The sequence below is a fragment of the Melitaea cinxia genome, chromosome 4 (assembly GCF_905220565.1).
Source record: "Melitaea cinxia chromosome 4, ilMelCinx1.1, whole genome shotgun sequence".
Classification (NCBI taxonomy): domain Eukaryota; kingdom Metazoa; phylum Arthropoda; class Insecta; order Lepidoptera; family Nymphalidae; genus Melitaea; species Melitaea cinxia.
In genome coordinates, this window is record NC_059397.1 from 14,712,850 (window position 1) to 14,734,200 (window position 21,351).

Consider the following 21,351-nt stretch of genomic DNA (forward strand, 5'->3'; position numbering starts at 1 on the left):
TACGGGAAGTACTGATGTTGACGAACTAAGACTGCATTTTGAACAGTTGCCTAGTTAATACTGAGCATTTCTTATACAATTCCACAGTAGGAAATCTGTAAGGGCTGTATGTCATAGTTTTAAGCAGGGACCTTTGAGCTCTCTCAACTAATATCATATGTGATTTAGAGCCACCCCCCCCCCCAAACAACCACGCAATAGCTTAAAATGGATTTTACTAAAGCATAATAAACGTAGCGTTTAAAAATCGAGGTCAACTAAATATCTGAGTTTCTAGAAAACCCGAGCCCCGAAAAGATGAGCTTGCGAATACGCGTTGTTAATAATTCAATATGCTGCCGCCAGCCAAGCTTATCATCTATTAGAACACCCAAGTATTTGATCGTAGAGGATCTTAAGATAGACAAGCACGCACAAGAATCGATCATAGACGGATGGCATGTATGGACCCTAAGTCCCACGTTAGGGGTAATAATTTTAGCAGTATTAAATTGTAAAAACGTTGTCTTTTTAATATTTAATGTTAAGCGATTTGTCTGTAGCCAACCAGTAATCCTAAGTAATCCTTCCTGAACCCTATCCCGTACATCTTCCCAAGTCGCTCCATGAAATACAACAGCTGTGTCATTAGTATAACTAAAAACTTTGCCAGCTTGGGTCATCTGACACAAATCGTTAATATAAATCAAAAACATAGTCGGTTCTAGAACACTACCTTGTGGTACTCCATATGTGGCAGGTGCCTCATTGCTAATAATATTATCAATTTTGACTTTTTGTGTACGACCAGTAAGAAAACTAGTGTACATAGACAAAGCTGGGCTGGTGTCGAGAGAGTGTCAAAAGCTCGAAGTCGAGGAAGATACCGATACATTTATGCCCAGAAACAATATGATTAGTAACATAGTCAGTTAAGTTGCGTACCGCATCTACAGTGCCTTAGGATCGTAAGTGGAGGAACGACTATGTCTTTAGCTAGTTTTAACAATTTACTAGAAATCATGTCGTAGCCAACAGCACAATTAGTTTTAAGGCTATTAATTATTGATCGAACCTCAGCTACATCTGGCGGTAAGAAGGCCATAGAGTTAGGTAAGTATAGAGTTTTAGAAGTTAATAGGGTACTACTATGAGAGCATTCGATGCTACTCGCTAAAGTACTGCCAATGTTTGCAAAATTATTATTTACAGCTGTCACGACATTAAAAGGTTCATTGCCCTTATGTAAGAGTTCTTTAGGTGACACTTTATTATTTGAGGTACCAACTATTTCTCTGAGAGCAGACCAAGTTTGTTTATTGTTACTAGCGTTTTGAATTAAGGACCTGTCGTATTGTATTTTTAGTTTTCTTATTAGTGAATTACAAAAATTTCTGAACCTTTTATAGCAAATTTTCATAAAGGCATTATTAGGTTCCGCTCTGAGTTTTTTTGTGCAACTTATCACGGTGACGAATGTATCTAAGTATGCCAGTGGTGATCCAGGGCTTAATAATTCTTTTTCTACTAGGAATTTTGATCTCTTTTGGGCTACTAGTAATAGCAAAGGAAAGTTTTTCAACAAAAGAAAATGCTGCCAAATCGGCATTAGTGGATAGCGTAATAAATGAGAAATCGATCTTTTTTACATAGTCTAAGGCTGCATCCAGATTAGTCCTAACATAAATAGTAACCATCGCTAGGTAGTTTTGGGGTACTTAAACATAAGCTAAGCAAAACTGAGGCATGGTCAGTTACAGTAGAATCCATTACAACGATAGTAGCACCAAATTTTGTTTTAATCAGTATATGGTCTGAAAAATCATTAACTCTCGCAATAAATTTGATTTGACATAACGACATGACAATTTATTCTTACATATCTTTAATTTTTTTTTTTAATGAAAAGACAATGATTTTTTTTACTTTATGCTCTCGAAACTAAGACATTAGTATAAATGTCATTGCATTTTTATGAATCTACAGTGAGATTCTTAAATGAACAAAGAAAATTTTTCAAAATAAATGAGAGTGTTCTGATTTTATATAGGCTAACTGTAATTAGGCACATTTTCGAAAAATGTTTCCTATCGTTAACAATACAAAAGTCATGAACAATAAGTTTTACGATTCAACTTACTAAATATATCAAACAGGTATATATGTAATCCGTAGCGTGCATTCCATATAGGCAGAAAGGCACTGCCTACCTTGTCATATCACTAAAAATGATATATAAAACATGAACATTTTTGAAAAAAGACAAACCATAATTCAATTTAAATCCGCTTCAATTAAAAAGCCCACCGTCATATATGCGATATCAGCTCTTCGCGCGAATCGACGACGGGCCTTTTATGAAACTTCTGCCTACAATCGCTAACAAAATGTTATCAATGACAGTTAGATTATATAATCCTACAATTTTATAATGTCGCGCGCGTCATATGGAATACGAACAAATTATTGTGTTTTTAACATTGGTCGGTTTAACAATGAGAGTAGGCACAGCCTAAGAATAACCTGTCACATCAAATTGTCTTGAATTCAATACCGTTTTTACCAATAATTATGATTTTTGACACGGTCGCATAATCGCAACATTTCACAGAGTAATTTCGTGATAGTAGTAATTTGCTTTAAATTTTTCGTTTGTGCGTTCTTGTTATTAATGAAAATATTAATATATTAGTGATGAATATGTTTACTTGTGAAATATGTAACGGAGATGTGTGTTTGACGAAAGTAAATAATCCAAATTCACACGTTCGATTTTACGGATAAATTAAAAATTCTTCAGGCGTATCGATTTTACATATAAATAACAATGACGTTATAATATTTCATCATCATCATCATCATTACAGCCTATACAGTCCACTGCTGGACATAGGCCTCCACAAGTTTACGCCAAAAATAACGTGAACTCATGTGTTTTGCCCATAGTCACCACGCTGGGCAGGCGGGTTGGTGACCGCAGTACTGGCTTTGTCGCACCGAAGACGCTGCTGCCCGTCTTCGGCCTGAGTATTTCAAAGCCAGCAGTTGGATGGTTATCCCGCCATCGGTCGGCTTTTTAAGTTCCAAGGTGGTTGTGGAACCTTGTTATCCCTTAGTCGCCTCTTACGACACCCACGGGAAGAGAGGGGGTGGCTAAATTCTTTAGTGCCGTAGCCACACAGCACTATAATATAATATATATAATATTTCATTTATTAATAAATAAACAAGTACTTTCATTAAGCATACAATTTCGAAACTAATTAATAGTGTTATTAATGATTTCCTATGTTTGACACAAACGAAATTATAAGAGTGCCGGCCTTATGAGGTCACAGTCTATCCAGTAACTGATTTGTTTGTTAAGTATCAGTTGGTTGCTGTACGTGTATTTGTATAGAGACATATGCAGACGCATTATTTTAAGTATAAATGAACTTTACGTGTCCAATTATTTACTTGTCTGTTCTTGAAATTATCTAAAAACCTATATTCCCAACCAAATTGAAATAAATTAGGAAAAAATTGCGAGAAAGTAGGTGCAGTGTGACTGTTTATATTTTTTTTGACTGCCTACCCTGTCTAAAAACTTTATGCACGCCACTGTATGTAATGAAATATACAGTAGAAATAAAAACATACTCAATATAATAATATAAAGCTACTCAATCAGCCTTACTTTTACATATTTATTGTAAGTAATAAATAATAATGATAAATAACACGCTAATGCTTTCAACATTATCATCGGAGTATAGATTACACAAATTCATATGTTCTTTATTTCCAAAATGCTTTTAATTCCTAATAACGTAACCTAGAGCATGAATAAATAATAGATAAATACACTTTTTACTGATATTCAGTTGTTATCAATTTATAATCAATCATTTATACCTGGATACATATGCGAGAGAACGAAAGTAACCGACATAGCCCACAGAATTAGCAAGTTGACGTGGCAGTGGGCTGGTCATCTATGTCGCAGGACCGATGGCCGTTGGAACAGACGGGTCCTGGAGTGGTGACCGCGTCTTGGCAAACGCAGTGTGGGACGGCCCGTTGGACCGACTATCTACGTAAGATTGCCGGTGTAGGCTGGATGAGGATTGCGGAAAACCGGGATGTCTGGCACGAACTTGGGGATGCCTATGTCCAGGCAGTTGACTGCAATAGGCTGAACTGAAAAACTGAAAACATATGCGTGTAAAAATAGACTGATAACTTTAATATATCTGTTACTGAGCCTTCTTTAAATAAAATTCACATTAACCGACTTTAAAAAAGTAATGTAAGGTTAATTCGACCGCATATATTTTTTTATGTATGTTCGAAGATAACTTCGTCGTTTATGAACCGATTTTGATATTTCTTTTTGTTGGAAAGGAGATATCCCAAGTGTGGCACCATGGTAAGGAAACCAGGATCTGATGATGGAATCCCAGATAAATCGAGGGAAACTCCTAGTGCCTCGACGACTAGTGCGTTTGATTTTTTTCGTCTACTTACGTTGTATCACTTGTCAATGTAATTGAAGTCGGTTTTTTCACTTGCGAACAAACACAATTATTTAATTTCCAAATTAATGTAACTTACTAGTAATGTACAATGACATTTAAATTAGAGAAGTTCGTTTGTACTCTTAGCGGGACCTTTAGATATTCCGTCAATTTTTATTTGGAGTTTCAAACGGTAATTTTATGTATGTTGAGCAGAGTCCAGAGTCGGTTATTTGCTTTTCTCTTAGTATTGCTTACATAGTTTTAATTTATAATGATCCTCTACCCCAATGTGAAATCAGTCCGTAACAGCAGTCCGTCACACAGTTCGTTACGATAGTTCTTTTCCAACAGACCGTAACTAATAGTAATGAGACCTAAGCGGTCTCTAAGTCAGCAGTAATAAATACACTTCGATTTAAGGACGTCACGCTGCTGGTTGTCATTTAAAAAAACCCTTCTGACCACCCGAACATTACAACTTAAGTGTCTTGGACTACGTTTGTCAAATACATAATATAATTATAATTAGTCAACGCGTGAAAAACATTCGGTATTCGGTCAATATCGAGGTCACCTAACGATAATACTGGGTTCACTATATCTCGTTTAGTTGAGCATGAAGCTAGGCATCATTTTACATGACGCAAACGTATTATAACAAAATTAAAACCAGTTTATTTAATTATTTATAATATAAAGAAGAAATATGCAGTTCTTACGAAGATCAACATTAAGTGTAATCAAACGGCAATTTGTAAGGTAAACTAACATAAGATAATTTACCATAAAGTGATTTTTTGAACCAAAACCACTATACTAATTTTAATTTCTGATACTTTTCCCTTAAAACGTAATGTATGTTATTAATATTATTCGTATTTCACTTTCAGATCAGAGAGCGTTCACGGCACAGTGTTGAATAATAAAGAGAAAAGCACAAATTTAAAATCATGGCGAGAGATACCAGGTCCATCGACTCTACCTCTAATTGGACCATTCCATCACTTTTTACCTGGAGGTTAGTTCTTGCCAAAATATATTTTAAAGTAAATCTTATAAGATTTTGGCACCAAACTGTAAGTTATGTAACTGACTGACTTTCTTGTTGTTAGAGTATTTGTTTGTAAATAGACACAGAACGCTGTAACTCTCTCTGCTCATTTAAGCAGAACAATAAATATATTCTTATATAAATATTTATCGCTGTGTGGTTACGGCAGTAAGAATATAGCTGTCCCCTTTCTTCCCGTGGGTGTCGCAAGAGGCAACTAAGGGATAACACAGTTCCACTACCACCTTGGAACTTAAAAAGCCGACTGATGGAGGAATAACGATCAAACAGCTGGCTTTGAAATACACAGGCCGAAGACGGGCAGGAACGTCTTCGGTGCGACAAAGGCAGCCCTGCGGTCACCAACCCACCTGCCCAGCGTGGTAACTATGGGCAAAACACATGAGTTCACGCCATTTTTTGCGCGAAGTCATGGATGTTTATGTCCAGCAATGGTGTGTTAGGCTGAAATGATGATGATGATGTTGATATATAAATGTTTGTTTTGTTTTAAGTAGTAAATGCATGACATAGTGTATATTACGCTTATCGCAGTACTCATTTTAATAAGAACATATTATTTCCATAGTTTTTGATAGCATATCTCTTGTACCCCAAAAAAACAAGTTGTGATAATTTAAACTGTAATATTATTATATTTCTGAAAAACAGAGTTTAAGTGAGGTAGGGTACAGCAGGAGATTTCCTGTTCAAAATGTGGAACACCCCGACTGGAGCAGTACCCCGACCTTACAGAAGATCACAGCTAAATAACACTGCTATTTAGTTATACTAACTGTTATTTACAAGCAGTGTTGTGTTCCTGTTCGTGAGTAAGGTGACCAAAGCTCCTGGGGGGGGACTGGGGATGGGGTCGGGAACGCGCTTGTGATGCTTCTGGTGTTGCAGGTGTCTGTAAGCTACGGTAATCGCTTATCATCAAGTGAGCCGTAAACTTGTTTGCCGATCTAGTGACATAAAACAATTACGACGTTCAAATTTTTTTTATTACAATCGCTAGTTGATCGACGATTTTTAAGTTACATTTTCCTTGTCTAATAATAAACAAATGTATTTTCAGGATCATTTTACAATGTCGACAAAGCCAGACTTATTGATATACTGTACGAACGACATGGACCAATCGTTAAATTTGAAGGATCATTTGGCTCACCCACCGTAATTTTTTTGTACGATCCTGAAGCTATATCTCATGTAAGCATGATGTACCTAATAAAGTGAAACATTTTTTGCCTTGTCAATATACTTCGTATATGCTATCAGCAAAGTACATAATTCTAGTAGTAGTAACAGAGTAACGAACACGTGTAGGCAATTTATAAAATATAGTAACAATCGTTCATAATTATAGACATTGCCTAACCAATGTATACAACGTCAAGGAAATGTATACAGGCATAGTATAGAATGCTAGGTCATACGTGATTGTGGGTTCATTTAAATGTGTTTATATTCTTTTTTGGACAAAGTTAGTAAGAACAATACGAAGTGAAAGCACGTGATGGAAAACGTTGTAACGGTTTCCCCGAACTTTTCGCCCTCTTAAGGCAATCGCTTAAATACATGTATTTTACACATTGCCGGTAGAACATTCGGTATTCTTTAGAACGCCACGACAATGTATGAAATAAATCTTACTTCATATATTATACGAACCATTTAAGCATTGTATAGAGTACTTAGGTATTGTATAGAATTCCAGACCATATACTTTTCCGGTAAAATAACATGATATATACCTATAATTAGAAAGTATTGTAGTCAAGCAAAATCTCATATAGATTTAATTTTACAGATTCTGCGAAGTGAAAATTTAATGCCAATTCGCATTGGTCTGCAGAGTTTAGATTATTTCAAACTTAAATACAACAAAGGACGTGATCCTAATAAATTGACAGGACTAATCTCTGAGTAATATTTATTTCATTTAACAGTGATATTAAATCTTCTATAACCATGTATATAATCTGGATATAATTTCCTAATTTTAGACATGGTGAACGATGGAAAACATTCCGATCAATGGTTAATCCTATTATGCTACAACCAAAAACTATTAAGCTATACAAAAACAGCTTAGATGAAGTCGCTGAGGATATGGTTAAAAGGTAACATTGCTATTTTTATACATTTTCTATATTTTTATACGTGCTCTACAAAAGTCATTTTCCGCTAAAATCATATATAATATTCACCAGCTCAATCATATTCATCGGTGGAGTGATCCACTGTGCCAGATGTCAGTCACAAAACCATATTATTTTGTGTTCCGCTACAAAATAAATTTTTGGTCTGTGGTGAAGAAATCAAGTATACTCGAATTATCGTCAAAACATTACATATAATACAACAATTGGGTTATTTTTCAATCTCGATTAGACATTCTTGTAAAGTCCAGGACAGTAAATATTTAATTAGCGCAAAAAATCTACAACTACTAGATATCGGTTTCAGGATGAAACTTATTCGTAACGAGAAAAATATGTTAGAAACAAAATTTGACGAGGAGATGACCCTGTGGGCTTTGGAAGCTATTGCCGTAGTAGCTCTAGGGGGGCGCATTAACTGCTTTGATCGCAATTTACCAGAAAACTCTCCTGAAAAGAAACTTATAAATACAGTGCACCAAATATTTCATATTGTTGACAAATTGGATTTTAAGCCGAGTCTTTGGAGATACGTCACAACACCCAGTTTCAAAAAAGCGATGAAATTATTTGAAAATCAAGTAGAGTACGTATTTTATATATCTTTTAGCCCTTTACTTCTTGTATGTACCTGAAATACCCTTTGTCATTAGCAATTATTTTATTTTATTTTAGACTTAGTAAGTTTTTTATCGGAAAAGCTATAAAACAACTTGAAAACAAAAACAAAAATTCCAACGAAGAAAAGGGTATTTTGGAAAAATTACTGGAAATTGATGAAAATGCGGCGTTAGTTATGGCTAGTGATATGCTATTCGCTGGCGTTGATACAGTAAGTTTCAACTAACTCAAATTAAAAAGTAGAAACTGATTTGTAATACATTACTTATCATTTGCAGTAACTTCTTTGCAATAGTATATTACTTCTCTCTCTCTCTCTCTCTCTCTATCTATCTCTCTCTCTCTCTCTGTCTGTCTCTCTGTTTAACTCATAATAAATAATAGTGATATAAAAAGAATTTTACCCAACATGTACAATTTTATTCGTTTTATTTAAGTCAGCAAATACCATGACAGCGATACTTTACTTACTGGCTAAGAATCCTGAAAAGCAAGAAAAATTGAGGGAAGAAATCATGTCACGAAATGATATGCAACCGTACTTAAAAGCGTGCATAAAAGAGTCAATGAGAATGCTTCCAGTAGTGTCAGGAAACTTAAGGAAAACAACAAGAGATTATGAAGTTTTGGGATACAGAATACCTAAAGATGTAAGTAAGGCTTCTTATAGTACTTTTCTTTATTAAATTATACTATACTAAAAAGTTTTTAATCCATGATTTTGCTTTCGTTACAGATGTTCATGACCTTTGCTCACCAATTTTTATCAATGCAGGAAGATCAATTCCCGAGATCTAAAGAATACATTCCCGAAAGATGGATCACTGAAAAAAGTGATCCATTGTATTATGGCAACGCACATCCATTTGCATTTAGTCCTTTCGGATTTGGAGCTCGTAGTTGTATTGGTAAATTCAAGCGATTTCTTGTAAAATAACAATCTATATAAATTATAACCATAATCTATTGTTTACATGATATATTATTTCTTACGATTTATTTTTGTGTTACCCACACATTAGGAAATTCTAAACATTTGACAGTGGCGTAAAAATAGCATGGTGTCGTCTCCTGTCAAAGAATTCATTGTAATGTGAAACTTTGAATAGTTACGAGTGCTGTGAATGACTCACTATAGACGGGGCCACGGTCGCTTAGACCGAATATAAAATCATCATATCAAAATTTCGATCTAGCGAGTACATCGTTCCATAGCTTAATTGGCTAAAGCACCGACACGGTAAGTCGGAGATGCAGGTTCGATCCCCGCTGGAACGGTCGAATTTTGATATGATATTAAAAAATTGTTTATGATATATTATTTTAAAAAGACATATTTATTTTAAGGAAGTGAATATGAAACTTTGTTCTTTACTTTTTATGCGCATTTTCTTATATCTATTTTATAATATCTCTTCCATTTTATAAATAGTACTAATGAGTCTATATCATTTTAGGTCGTCGAATAGCCGAGTTGGAGATTGAAACATTCCTTGCCAAGGTCATAGAGAATTTCCACGTTGAGTGGTTCGGACCTGATATTAAAGTCAAAAAAACTACATTCAATTATTTAATTGGGCCATATAATTTCGTATTCAAAGATGTTAAAGTAAAATAGTTTTACGAAATTATAACATACATTAAACATACTACTAAATTTAAACATACGTTAATACCTTATTTGTGATTAAGAATAAAAGTAGTTCTTTGGTTTATAATTTAAATTCAAAACTGTTAATGCACTCCATTTTCGAGGTTGTAACAATTAAAAAATATATTTCGTTCAGATTTAATTGGTATAAGTAAGTAACTTAATTTAAATTTATGTCTAAACATGTATACCCAATAAAGATGAATACATATAAATAATTTTACACGATTTATTAATAAAAAATATTATTATTAATTTGTATGATTTGATAAGTTGTGCTTGAATTCTGCTATCTATACATATAATAAAATGGTAGGAAAGTCAAAACTGTACATTGAATATTTTTTAAAAGAATACTTGGGGTGTGATCTACAATCGATACCGGAGGCAGAAATATAGCTTTTAGAATTTTTGTCTGTTTGTCTGTATGTATGTCCGGGATAAACTCAAAAAGTACCGCATGGATTTACTTCAAATTTGACACGAATATTATTAAGAAGTCGGGTCAACATATAGGCTACATATTATCATGCTATCACCTACCGGGAACGAGCAGTGAACCTTTATTTCCTCAACGCATTCTGTAACAACGTGTAATCTAACGACGCAAATTTGAATGTTGCTTGTTATTATGTTAATAACCATGCTATATAAGCTAGCTTCACACTATAAAAATCATACAATATAAGTAACTAAGCCGATAAACATAATTAAATGAATATAAGTAGACAAGACAATTTTAAAGCAGCGCCATCTATGAGATTTTTCTGTAGATATGAAATATAAAGAAGAAACGGGTAAATGAATGTTAATTTATAAGGTATAATCGTAGGTATTTTTGGTGCTGTATAGCGTTCACGCAGACGACGTCGCGGGCAGCAGCTAGTAATAAATAAAATAAAACTAATAGCCTTGTAACGTTCTGTTCTTGGTCAGATGCTTTTAATATTACTATGAGACAAACGACGCCTTGATCTAGCTACGTGCTACCCATGTCACCCACGCCAAGTCTGAATGCCTCTTTTTTGCTATAACACAACTACAGCGACCAATTCGAATTAAGGGCCCGGCCCCATGTCCACGACACGGCGCCGTCGCCGTAACACGGCACGGCGCCGTTGCTTTTTAGGGCGACTACGTCGTGCCGTAGCACGGCGCCGTAGACGGTGCGCCGCGCGCAACTTGACAGTTGATATTTCGCAGTTTGTGTACAAAACAAAATAACAAGAACCGTGTGCTGTGGATATTTAACAAAATAATTTTAAGCCCTTTACATACCTAAATTCAAATTCCATCAAGCCGATGTCACAGAATTTAAACAATATTCAAAAATACTCTACAAATCTATACAAATAAATAAAATAAGAGTCTCTGTTTTTAATATTAAAATTAACTGTCACTCACTGAAATATCAACTGTCAAGTTGCGCGCGGCGCAATGTACGCGGCAACGGCACGTAAAATGCCACGGCATCGTGCCGTGAACATAGGGCCGTGTCCGTCATTAAGACAAGGTGGTTTTTTTATTTAAGATCTAACAACTACTTTTCGAGTTATATCTAATAATGCGTTTTTACTTGACTATTTATTCGTCGACCTACGTTGTATTATACCGCGTACCTTTTTCTGGGTGTACCGATTTTGATGATTTTTAATTTAATCGAAAGCCGATGTTTATCATGTGGTCACATTTAAATTTCATCGAGATCTAATTAAAACTTTTAGAGTAATCTTTGATAACGCGTATTTACTTGACTATTTTTTCGTCTACCTGCGTTGTATTACTTGTCGATGTAATTGCAGTCGGTTTTTTTTTTTTTTCGTTTACGAGCAAATACAATTATAGCATAGATGTATTACGGGTACGATATTTAGGAGTTCGAAAACCTATTTTATATGCTAGTTGCGGGCAATCAATCTTACTATTTGTTATATTTTAGAGTAGACCAATATCCAAAAGAATACGTCCCTGCTCTAATTTTATGGTCCGCGCAACCATCTTCATAATTCTCACAAAGCTTACGACAGCGAAAGTTTAAATGTTTAATGATTTTTTTTTTTTTTTTTGATACGCTCTAAGCGATTCTGATAAATACGGTATTGAGGTGAACATATAGGGCTAACATACTTTAAAATACTCCATAGACTGATATATCTGTAAGCGGTTCACACACGCGAAGTACAAACCCTAGGTTTTTATATGCCTTCATTAGTGTATTTTCTATATGAGCTGATAGTATAGTTTTTTGAATGGACCCCCAAATCTCTCAAACTTTGTTTTCTGTTAATTTGTTCGCCATAGAAATGATAGCTATGTACAATAGACTTTGGTCTCCGCGTAAATGAACCGTTCGTTTCGCCCTTTCACACTTTTCATTCATTCACCAGCTTACTTCCCAAATCAAGAGTGCATAAAGAAGGCTTACTTCAAAAATGTATAATACTTCACGGGTCTCGTGTCGATCGCTGTCTTCAGTTACGTGTGTTATTTAGATGTAGTGTTAGATATAATTTTAGACAATACAATTCCACGCGGACATGATTTATACCAAAACTATCAATATATTAACAATATTTAGTTCTTAAGTTGTGAAGTGTAAATATGTATAATATTTTGAATAAAAAAAAAGTTTTAGACTATTAACAACTATCGGCGATAAATAGTACAGGGCAAAATTTTCTAATAAATTTACGTTGTACCTTCAAACTATTTATATATGTAACCATATTGGAATATTTCAATAAATAGATAAATAAAATAATCAAAATTATTTCTTAAAAATTGAGGTATCGTCGGAAATAGTTGATCTATATCAAATTATGACAGATTTTTTTTTAAAGCTAATATTTTGACGTGAGAATTTTCGATTGATAATAATGAGGGTGCTATTTCAATATTAAGGTCACTAGATATATTAGGATAATCTTGTTAAAACTCAACTGGATTTTTATAGCACATTTTAAATAGCAATGAAAATACTTTAAGCATATAACTTTTAAAATGTAAGGCGCGTTTTATCTATATGTGTATCATTTATTGTCAATCAATTATTTTCACGAACGAGAACATTTTATAAGAATCTTAAACTTATGAGCTATTTAATTAAAATTTAAAAAAAAAAAAATAACGTAAAAGATATAATAATAGAAACAATAACTATTTATTCGTTGGGATGATAAGAAAAAAGATATACAGGTGTCCGGTAATTAATGAATAACCCCGCAGGTGCTTGTGAGGGGCACGGGGCCAACTCAGAAAAAAATCTATCTGCAACGGTCTAGGATTTTTTTACAATTCTTTTAAGTACGAAATATTATATCTTTTTTTCGCTAAATTGATCCTCCTTGAGCCCGCGGTCAATAATTTGACTATTCAATATTCCAGTCCAATAATTAATTTTAAATTGGTAGAGAGATCTGTCTTTGCGCATTATGTGAGGATTTTCTAGTTGCCAGCTATGTTTACGCTACGCCCGCACGGAGGTACCTAAACGAGCCATATCCCAACAGATGGTTCGGCCGCTTGGAACCTATATTATGACCATCACGATCGCCAGTCCTAAACAAAAGTACAAAAACAACAAAAAAACAAATTGCAATAATACAGGAACTTCGTCGACGTGTTTTGGATGCGACTCGAGAAATTAGAGAGTGCAAGTATTCACGCCTATTAAAAAGGTCGTTCATAAGAAGTGCGAACATCCTATATATATTTATAACAAAATTATATTATGTATATGTTAAAAGATTTTTATATTTAATATATGTGCCTAATATTTATCAACTTTATCAAATACGTAATATAAGAGTCAACGGGTAAAAATCATTCGGTATCCATTCAAGATCGAGGTCACCTACCAATAATACTCGGTTCACTATACCTTGTTGAGTTGTGCGGGAAGCTAGTCATCATTTTACATGACGTAAACGTTTATATTTTCTGATGTGTTAGATAATAAAATGATAAACCCTTTATCTCTTTGTATTTTATTGTATTAGTGCAAATGTTTTGAAATACTTTACGTGTATTATAATAAAATTAAAACTAATTTATTTAATTATTTATAATATAAAGGAGAAATATGCATCTTTTACGAAGACCAGCGTTGAATTTGAGTGTAATTAATAAGCAATTTGTAAGGTAAGCTATTATAAGATAATTTAACATAAAGTGATTTCTTGGATCAAAACGACTAATTTTAATTTCTGATAAATTTCCTTTAAAACGTAATTTATGTTATTAATATTATTTAAAACATATATTGACTGGCGAAAATGTAAAATGGCAAAACATTTAATGTTTTTAACCGAATTTAAAAAAGGAGGAGGTTACTCAATTCGACCGTATAGAAACAAATTATTTATATTTTATTTAAATCAATGGCTAAAATAAATACAATCATCAGTGAATACAATAAAAAATCAGAATACATATATTATTTGTTACAGAAGAAAACTAATGTAAAAAAACTGGATGTATAAAAAAGCAAGGGCAACTAAGAGCTCGTATATATGTATATATATTTAAATATTATTTATGTTCGGGGATAACTTCGTCGTTTATGAAACTTTATGAATTCTTTTTTTTTTTTTTTGGAAAGGAGCTATCTTAACTGTGTTACCATGATAAGGAAACCAGGATCTGATGATGGGATCCCAGGGAAATCGAGGGAAACCTTTGAAAATCCGCGTAACTTTTTACTGGGGGTACCAATTTTGATGATTTTTTAATTTAATCGAAAGCCGATGTTTATCATGTGGTCACATTTAAATTTCATCAAGATCTAATTAAAACTTTTGGGGATAATGTTTGATAATGCGTATTTACTTGACTATTTTTTCGTCAACCTACGTTGTATTGCTTGTCGATGTAATTGAAGTCGGTTTTTTTTCGTTTGCTGGCAAACACAATTATTATCATCTATTGATTTATCGTTATGTAAACGAAAATTTTAACAAAACTGGTCTTTTTTCATACTAAATGGTGTTTTTTATTGCGGAATTCTCCATGTATCGAGTGTATCTTTACGCTGAAGTAATCTGTAAATGTTTGGTTAAAATAAAGAATTTACCTATTTGTTTATTTATTTATCCGTAAATACAAGTATGTTTCCAGATCAGTGAGCGTTCACAGCACAGTAGTAAATAATAAGGAGAAAAGCACAAATTTAAAGTCATGGCGAGAGATACCAGGTCCATCGACTCTACCTCTAATTGGACAGTTCCATCACTTTTTACCTGGAGGTCAGTTCGTGTCAAAGTATTTTTTAAAATTTGAAATTGCGAGATCTTTGTGCCTAACTGTCAGTTAGGTAATCGACTGGTTTTTATATTGTTTACTGTTTGTTTATAGATGCTGTAACATGTTTAAGCAGAAAATATAATTATGATTATATAAATATTTATTACTTCATAGGTATCGATTTTCCTCGACTGTAAAAATGCGTGAAATGTTTATTATATTTAACCTGAAAAATCATTTTCAGTTTAAGTTGCACATTGTATATGTTTACATAGTGTATGAGATCATAGTGGTGGTCCCTAAATAGGTGGCGGGCAAAACGGATAGCGGCTTAAGTTCTATACAAGTAAACCTGCAGTGTTCAAAGCTTCCAACGCCCGAACTGATTCAGGTGTAATCTTCTTTGCCCTAGTTCAAGAACCGTAAATCGATAGAACGAGCGAAATGAGATAACACCTCAGTGCAAAAATCATCAAGTGCACCCTGGGTCGCCCGATAAAAGTAAAGGCGGCAATCATCGTCTTCGGTGACAGTGTGGATATCATCGAAGACCTAAAAATCGTCACCGGTGACGACGGTCTCCGCGGAGGCCGGCCACTGCAGAGAGGCTTCGCACAAAGGATATGCAAGGTGTACAGAACGGTACTTCTTACATCGGCACTCGTCTTTTAAGGCTGCTCGATCCGAAAAGCGGCCATATTATTCAAGACCAATAAAAACCACTGCACAGACCTTCTTTCGCCGGGAAAAAAACTGTAGTGGGACCAATACGAAATCCCCATCCATCTCTACTCATGACAACTGAGTATGAGCACATGGAGAATTTGAACCCAGAAGAGCTTGAAAGACACCACAACTTCAGCTCATTCATCTACACCGATGGTAATAAAATAAAGGGAAAAGTAGGAGCTGTCTTAATGTAGAGGGTCCACGATAGGGATGCAAGATACTCCACGTTCCAGCTTGAACCACATAATACCGTCTTACGTGGCCAGGTGCACGAGAATAATGCTGGGTGATCGAATACTGCAGATGGCTAAAACCTTCATGGGCGACCGTGACGCTGCTGGTTCTCCTGTGGCCTAGAGACTACCGTCGCTGAACCCACCCACCCCGTCCTCCGCGTAGGGGAAGGAAGAACCGACCCCCAAGTCATCGCGCCGTCTCAGCGCCACACACACCTCCGCACCTCCGTGCCAACACACCTGCGCTCATAGGTCCACTCTGATGATCAGAGCGGTACCCGGAGCGCATCGTTTGGTTTTTGTCCGCGGGGGTCCGAAGACCCCTACCACCCGCAGTCGTTAAACCGCAGGCGGCGTTCCCCTATCCGCTACCCGGGGGACGCGCCCAGTAGAAGTCCAGCAACTCATCCCCTTGGAGCCTAGGTCCCAGGCCTCAATCTAAGGCCTAGGCTACAAAGGCCTGGGAATATTGTAAAACCTATCCCAACCTTATTTCCAAATCCCACATGACCTAACCTACCCTAATATTCCCACTCTAATACCCTTTTTTATCGCTGGGAAATACATTTACGCACTAGCCCCACCGCCCGGAGGCGACGGGAGTGTGGGGCTCTCGGTGCGGTCAGAACACGGACAGACTACCTACTAAAACCCAGCGGTGCCCTCATCATCATTGTGGGTCCCCACGGAATCACTCACGCATGCAACCGTGACGCCCCGACGGTAGGCCCACCTATGCATGCCGCTTCGCTTATAGACTCACGCTCACGGGCACCGAGAGCGCTCTATCGTCCACGTGGAAGATGGGAAGAAGAACGAACTTATCATATTACTCATTTTAATAAGAAAATCTTATTTCTATAGTTATTGATAACATATCTTTCGTATTTCAAAACAACAATATGTGGTGGTAATTTAAAAATTATATTTTTCTTATTTTACATTATATATTTCTGAAAAACAATTACGACGTCCAATTTTTTTTTTTTACAATCGTTATTTGATCAACGATTTTTAAATTACATTTTTCATATCTAATACATTTATTTTCAGGATCATTATACAAAATCGACAATGCCGAATTAGTTCATTTAATGTACGAACGATATGGACCAATCGTTAAATTTGACGGATCATTTGGCTCACCCACCCTAATTTTTTTGTACGATCCTGAAGCTATATCTCATGTAAGCATGATGAACCTAATAAAGTGAAACATTGTTTGCCTTGTATATTAGTAGTATATTTCGAATATGTTATCAGCAAAGTATGTAATTCTGGTAGTAATAACAGAGTAACGAGCTCGTTTAGGCAATTTATAAAATATACAATCGTTCACAATTATAGACATTGCCTAGCCAATGTATACAACGTCCAGGAAATGTATACAGGCATTTTATAAAATGCGAATAAAGGCGTGATTTTAGGTTAATTTAGGTTTGTTCATATTCTTTTTTGGACAAAGAGTTTATAAGATCAAAACAAAGTGAAAACGCATGGCAGAAAACGTTGTAACGTGCTCACCGAACTTTTCGCTCTCTCAAGACACCCGCTTATATATTCTACACCTTGCCGCTAGAACATACTGCATTCAATAGAAATCCACGACAGTGTATGAAATAAATTTTACTTCATATATTATACGAACCATTTAATTGTATACAGTACTTAACTATAGTTTAAAATTCCAAATCATATACTTTGCGGGTAAAATAACACGATATATATAATTAGAAAGTATTATAGTTCACCGAACTATCTTTTAAATTTTGTTTATTTTTCTGTAATACTTTCACAATCAATCTTTTGAGTATATTTTAACGAAATGGAGTACTGATGTAATTTAAAACTTGGGAACGACACAGATCATGTATAAAGGAAAGTTGAATCTTCACGCGGTCGAAGTTTTGGTTGACCATTGTTCTTTAAATTATACGCCATTCTATATCCCATAATTGTAAATGAACTTTATAAAGATATACTGAAAGTATTTAGCTCTTATGTACACGGCTAATAAGTCCATACAAAGCCAAATAAATTCTAATGCAGTTTTTTTTACAGATACTGCGAAGTGAAAATTTAACGCCGGTTCGCGTTGGTTTTCAAAGTTTAGATTATTTCAGACATAACTACAATAAAGAACGTGATCCTAATAAATCGACGGGACTACTCTCTGAGTAATATTTATTTAATTTAAAAGTGTTATTAAATCTTCTACAACGATGTTTATAATGTTGATATAATTTCCTTATTTTAGACATGGTGAACGGTGGAAAACATTCCGATCAACGGTTAATCCTATTATGCTACAACCAAAAACTATTAAGCTGTACAAAAACAGCTTAGATGAAGTCTCTGAGGATATGATTAAGAGGTAACATTACTATAATTATACATGGTCTATATTTAAACACATGCCAAAGTCATTTTGCGCTAAAATCATATAAATATTTATCAGCTCAACATAACTCAGCTTAACTTCTTCTTCTTCAACACTTCTAATTGAGCCTACAACTTCAGTGTATCCGTTTTTTTATATTGCACTCCAGTGGGCCAGATGTCAGTCACACAACTATATTGTTTAGTGTTCCGCTACAATATAAAATTTTGTTCTATGATCGAGCAAACTCGAATTATCGTCACAACATTACATGTAATACAACAACTACATTATTTTTCAATCTCAAGTAGACATTCTTGTAGAGTCCAAGACAGTAAATATTTAATTAGCTCAAAAAATCTACAACTATTAGATATCTGTTTCAGGATGAAACTTATTCGTAACGACAAAAATATGTTGGAAACAAAATTTGACGAGGAGATGAACCTGTGGGCTTTGGAATCTATTGGCGTAGTAGCTCTTGGAGGCCGCATTAACTGCCTTGATCGCAATTTACCAGAAAACTCTCCTGAAAAGAAACTTATACATACGATACACCAAATATTTCATATTGTTGACGAATTGGATTTTAAGCCGAGTCTTTGGCGATACGTCACAACACCAGGTTTCAAAAAAGCAATGAAATTATATGAAAATCAAGTTGAGTGCGTATTTTATATCTATTTTTGCCCTTTGCTTCTTGTGTGTACATAAAACTTTGTTCATTATCAATCATTTTATTAATGATTCGTATATGATTTTAGACTTAGTAAGTTTTTTATCGGAAAAGCTATAAAACAACTTGAAAACAAAAACAAAAATTCCAACGAAGAAAAGGCTATTTTGGAAAAATTACTGGAAATTGATGAAAATGCGGCGTTAGTTATGGCTAGTGATATGCTATTCGCTGGCGTTGATACAGTAAGTTTCAACTAACTCAAATTAAAAAGTAGACACTGATCTGACACATCAATTATTATTTGCAGTGACTTCTTTGCAATAGTATATTACTTCTCTCTCTCTCTCTCTCTGTCTCTCTGTCTCTCTCTGTCTCTCTCTCTCTCTCTCTCTCTCTCTCTCTCTGTTTAACTCATAATAAACAATAGTGATATAAAAAGAATTTTACCCAACACGTATAATTTTATTTGTTTTATTTAAGTCAGCAAATACCATGACAGCGATACTTTACTTACTGGCTAAGAATCCTGAAAAGCAAGAAAAATTGAGGGAAGAAATCATGTCACGAAATGAGAAGCAACCGTACTTGAAAGCGTGCATAAAAGAGTCAATGAGAATGCTTCCAGTAGCGTCAGGAAACTTAAGGAAAACAACAAGAGATTATGAAGTTTTAGGATACAGAATACCTAAAGATGTAAGTAAGGCTTCATATAGTACTTTTCTTTATTAAATTATACTATACTAAAAAGTTTTTAATCCATGATTTTGCTTTCGTTACAGATGTTAGTGACCTTTACTCACCAATTTTTGTCAATGCAGGAAGACCAATTTCCGAGATCTAAAGAATACATTCCCGAAAGATGGATCACTGAAAAAAGTGATCCATTGTATTATGGCAACGCACATCCATTTGCATTTAACCCTTTCGGATTTGGAGCTCGTAGTTGTATTGGTAAATGCAAGCAATTTCTCATAGAATAACCATCTATATGATTTATAAATATAATGTATTGTTTTAATGATATATTATTTTAAAAAGACATATTTATTTTAAGATAGTAAATAATAAACGTTGTTTTTTACTTTTTATATTCTCTTTTATATATTTTATAATATCTCTTCCATTTTATAAACAGTACTAATCACTCTATATCTATGTAATGTTCTCTATTTCAGGACGACGAATAGCCGAGTTGGAGATTGAAACATTCCTCGCCAAGATCATAGAAAATTTCCACGTGGAGTGGTTTGGACCTGATCTTAAAGTCAAACAAACCACACTCAATTATATAATTGGGCCATATAATTTTGTATTTAAAGATGTTAAGTAAAATATATTTACTAAATTAAAACATACGTATATATTTAAGAAGCAAATCGTTCAAAAAAAATGTATCAATTCAAAATAGTTTCAAAAAGTCAAATTAAAACTGTTTAAAAAGTAAAAAAAAAATGTTTTCGATAAGAATGTACAAAAAACATTTTTTAATCTTTATTTCATCACTTGTAACAATAACTTTGGAACAATAAGTAGTATGAAATGTTTAAGGCAAGGCAATTGCCTATGACAGCCTTTAAATATTTCATACTAATTATTTAAAAACGTTATAAAAAATAACCCACTTTTAACCTTTGCGACACGTTTAAATATATTTTTACTTTATTCGATTATGTACGTAGATAGTGCATCATATTAAACAAAATTATTAAATACTAGCTGCCCGGACAAACTTCGTTCTGTCAAAAGAATCGTAAAAATCATTTTTTATTTTATTTCATATTCTTTACTATTAAAACCTTCCGTGAGCCTTAAGGACACACAAAAAAATAAATTAGCCGAATTAGTCGAGCCATTCTCAAGTTATGCGCTTAGCAACATTCATTTTTATTTAGATAGATACTCTTTATTGTACACAACAACGATCAACACAATGACATATTACAAATAAAAAACAGTGTACAAAGGCGGGCTTATCGCTAGAGTAGTGATCTCTTCCAGACAACCTTTGGGTATATAGGACACAGCGTAGTGTAAAAGCACTAGGGAAGTGTACACAGAGCCATTTCATTTCATTTTTATTTATGTATATAGATTTGATAAAGATCCAATCCACG

At 34.3% G+C, this 21,351-nt stretch overlaps 2 protein-coding genes across 2 annotated transcripts; both read left to right on the forward strand.

Moving 5' to 3' along the window:
- The first annotated feature begins 5,187 nt into the window (after positions 1–5,187).
- Positions 5,188–10,190, forward strand: LOC123670422 (cytochrome P450 CYP12A2-like). Its single transcript, XM_045603918.1, has 10 exons — positions 5,188–5,240; positions 5,372–5,499; positions 6,614–6,747; positions 7,349–7,464; positions 7,545–7,661; positions 8,008–8,286; positions 8,376–8,532; positions 8,759–8,971; positions 9,058–9,229; positions 9,779–10,190. Exons 1-10 carry the CDS (start codon positions 5,188–5,190, stop codon positions 9,937–9,939), a joined length of 1,530 nt encoding a protein of 509 aa, XP_045459874.1. The 3' UTR covers positions 9,940–10,190.
- Positions 10,191–14,037: 3,847 nt separating this feature from the next.
- Positions 14,038–20,588, forward strand: LOC123670284 (cytochrome P450 CYP12A2-like). Its single transcript, XM_045603789.1, has 10 exons — positions 14,038–14,112; positions 15,088–15,215; positions 17,232–17,365; positions 18,240–18,355; positions 18,436–18,552; positions 18,945–19,223; positions 19,323–19,479; positions 19,718–19,930; positions 20,017–20,188; positions 20,413–20,588. Exons 1-10 carry the CDS (start codon positions 14,054–14,056, stop codon positions 20,565–20,567), a joined length of 1,530 nt encoding a protein of 509 aa, XP_045459745.1. The 5' UTR covers positions 14,038–14,053; the 3' UTR covers positions 20,568–20,588.
- The last annotated feature ends 763 nt before the right edge of the window (positions 20,589–21,351 follow it).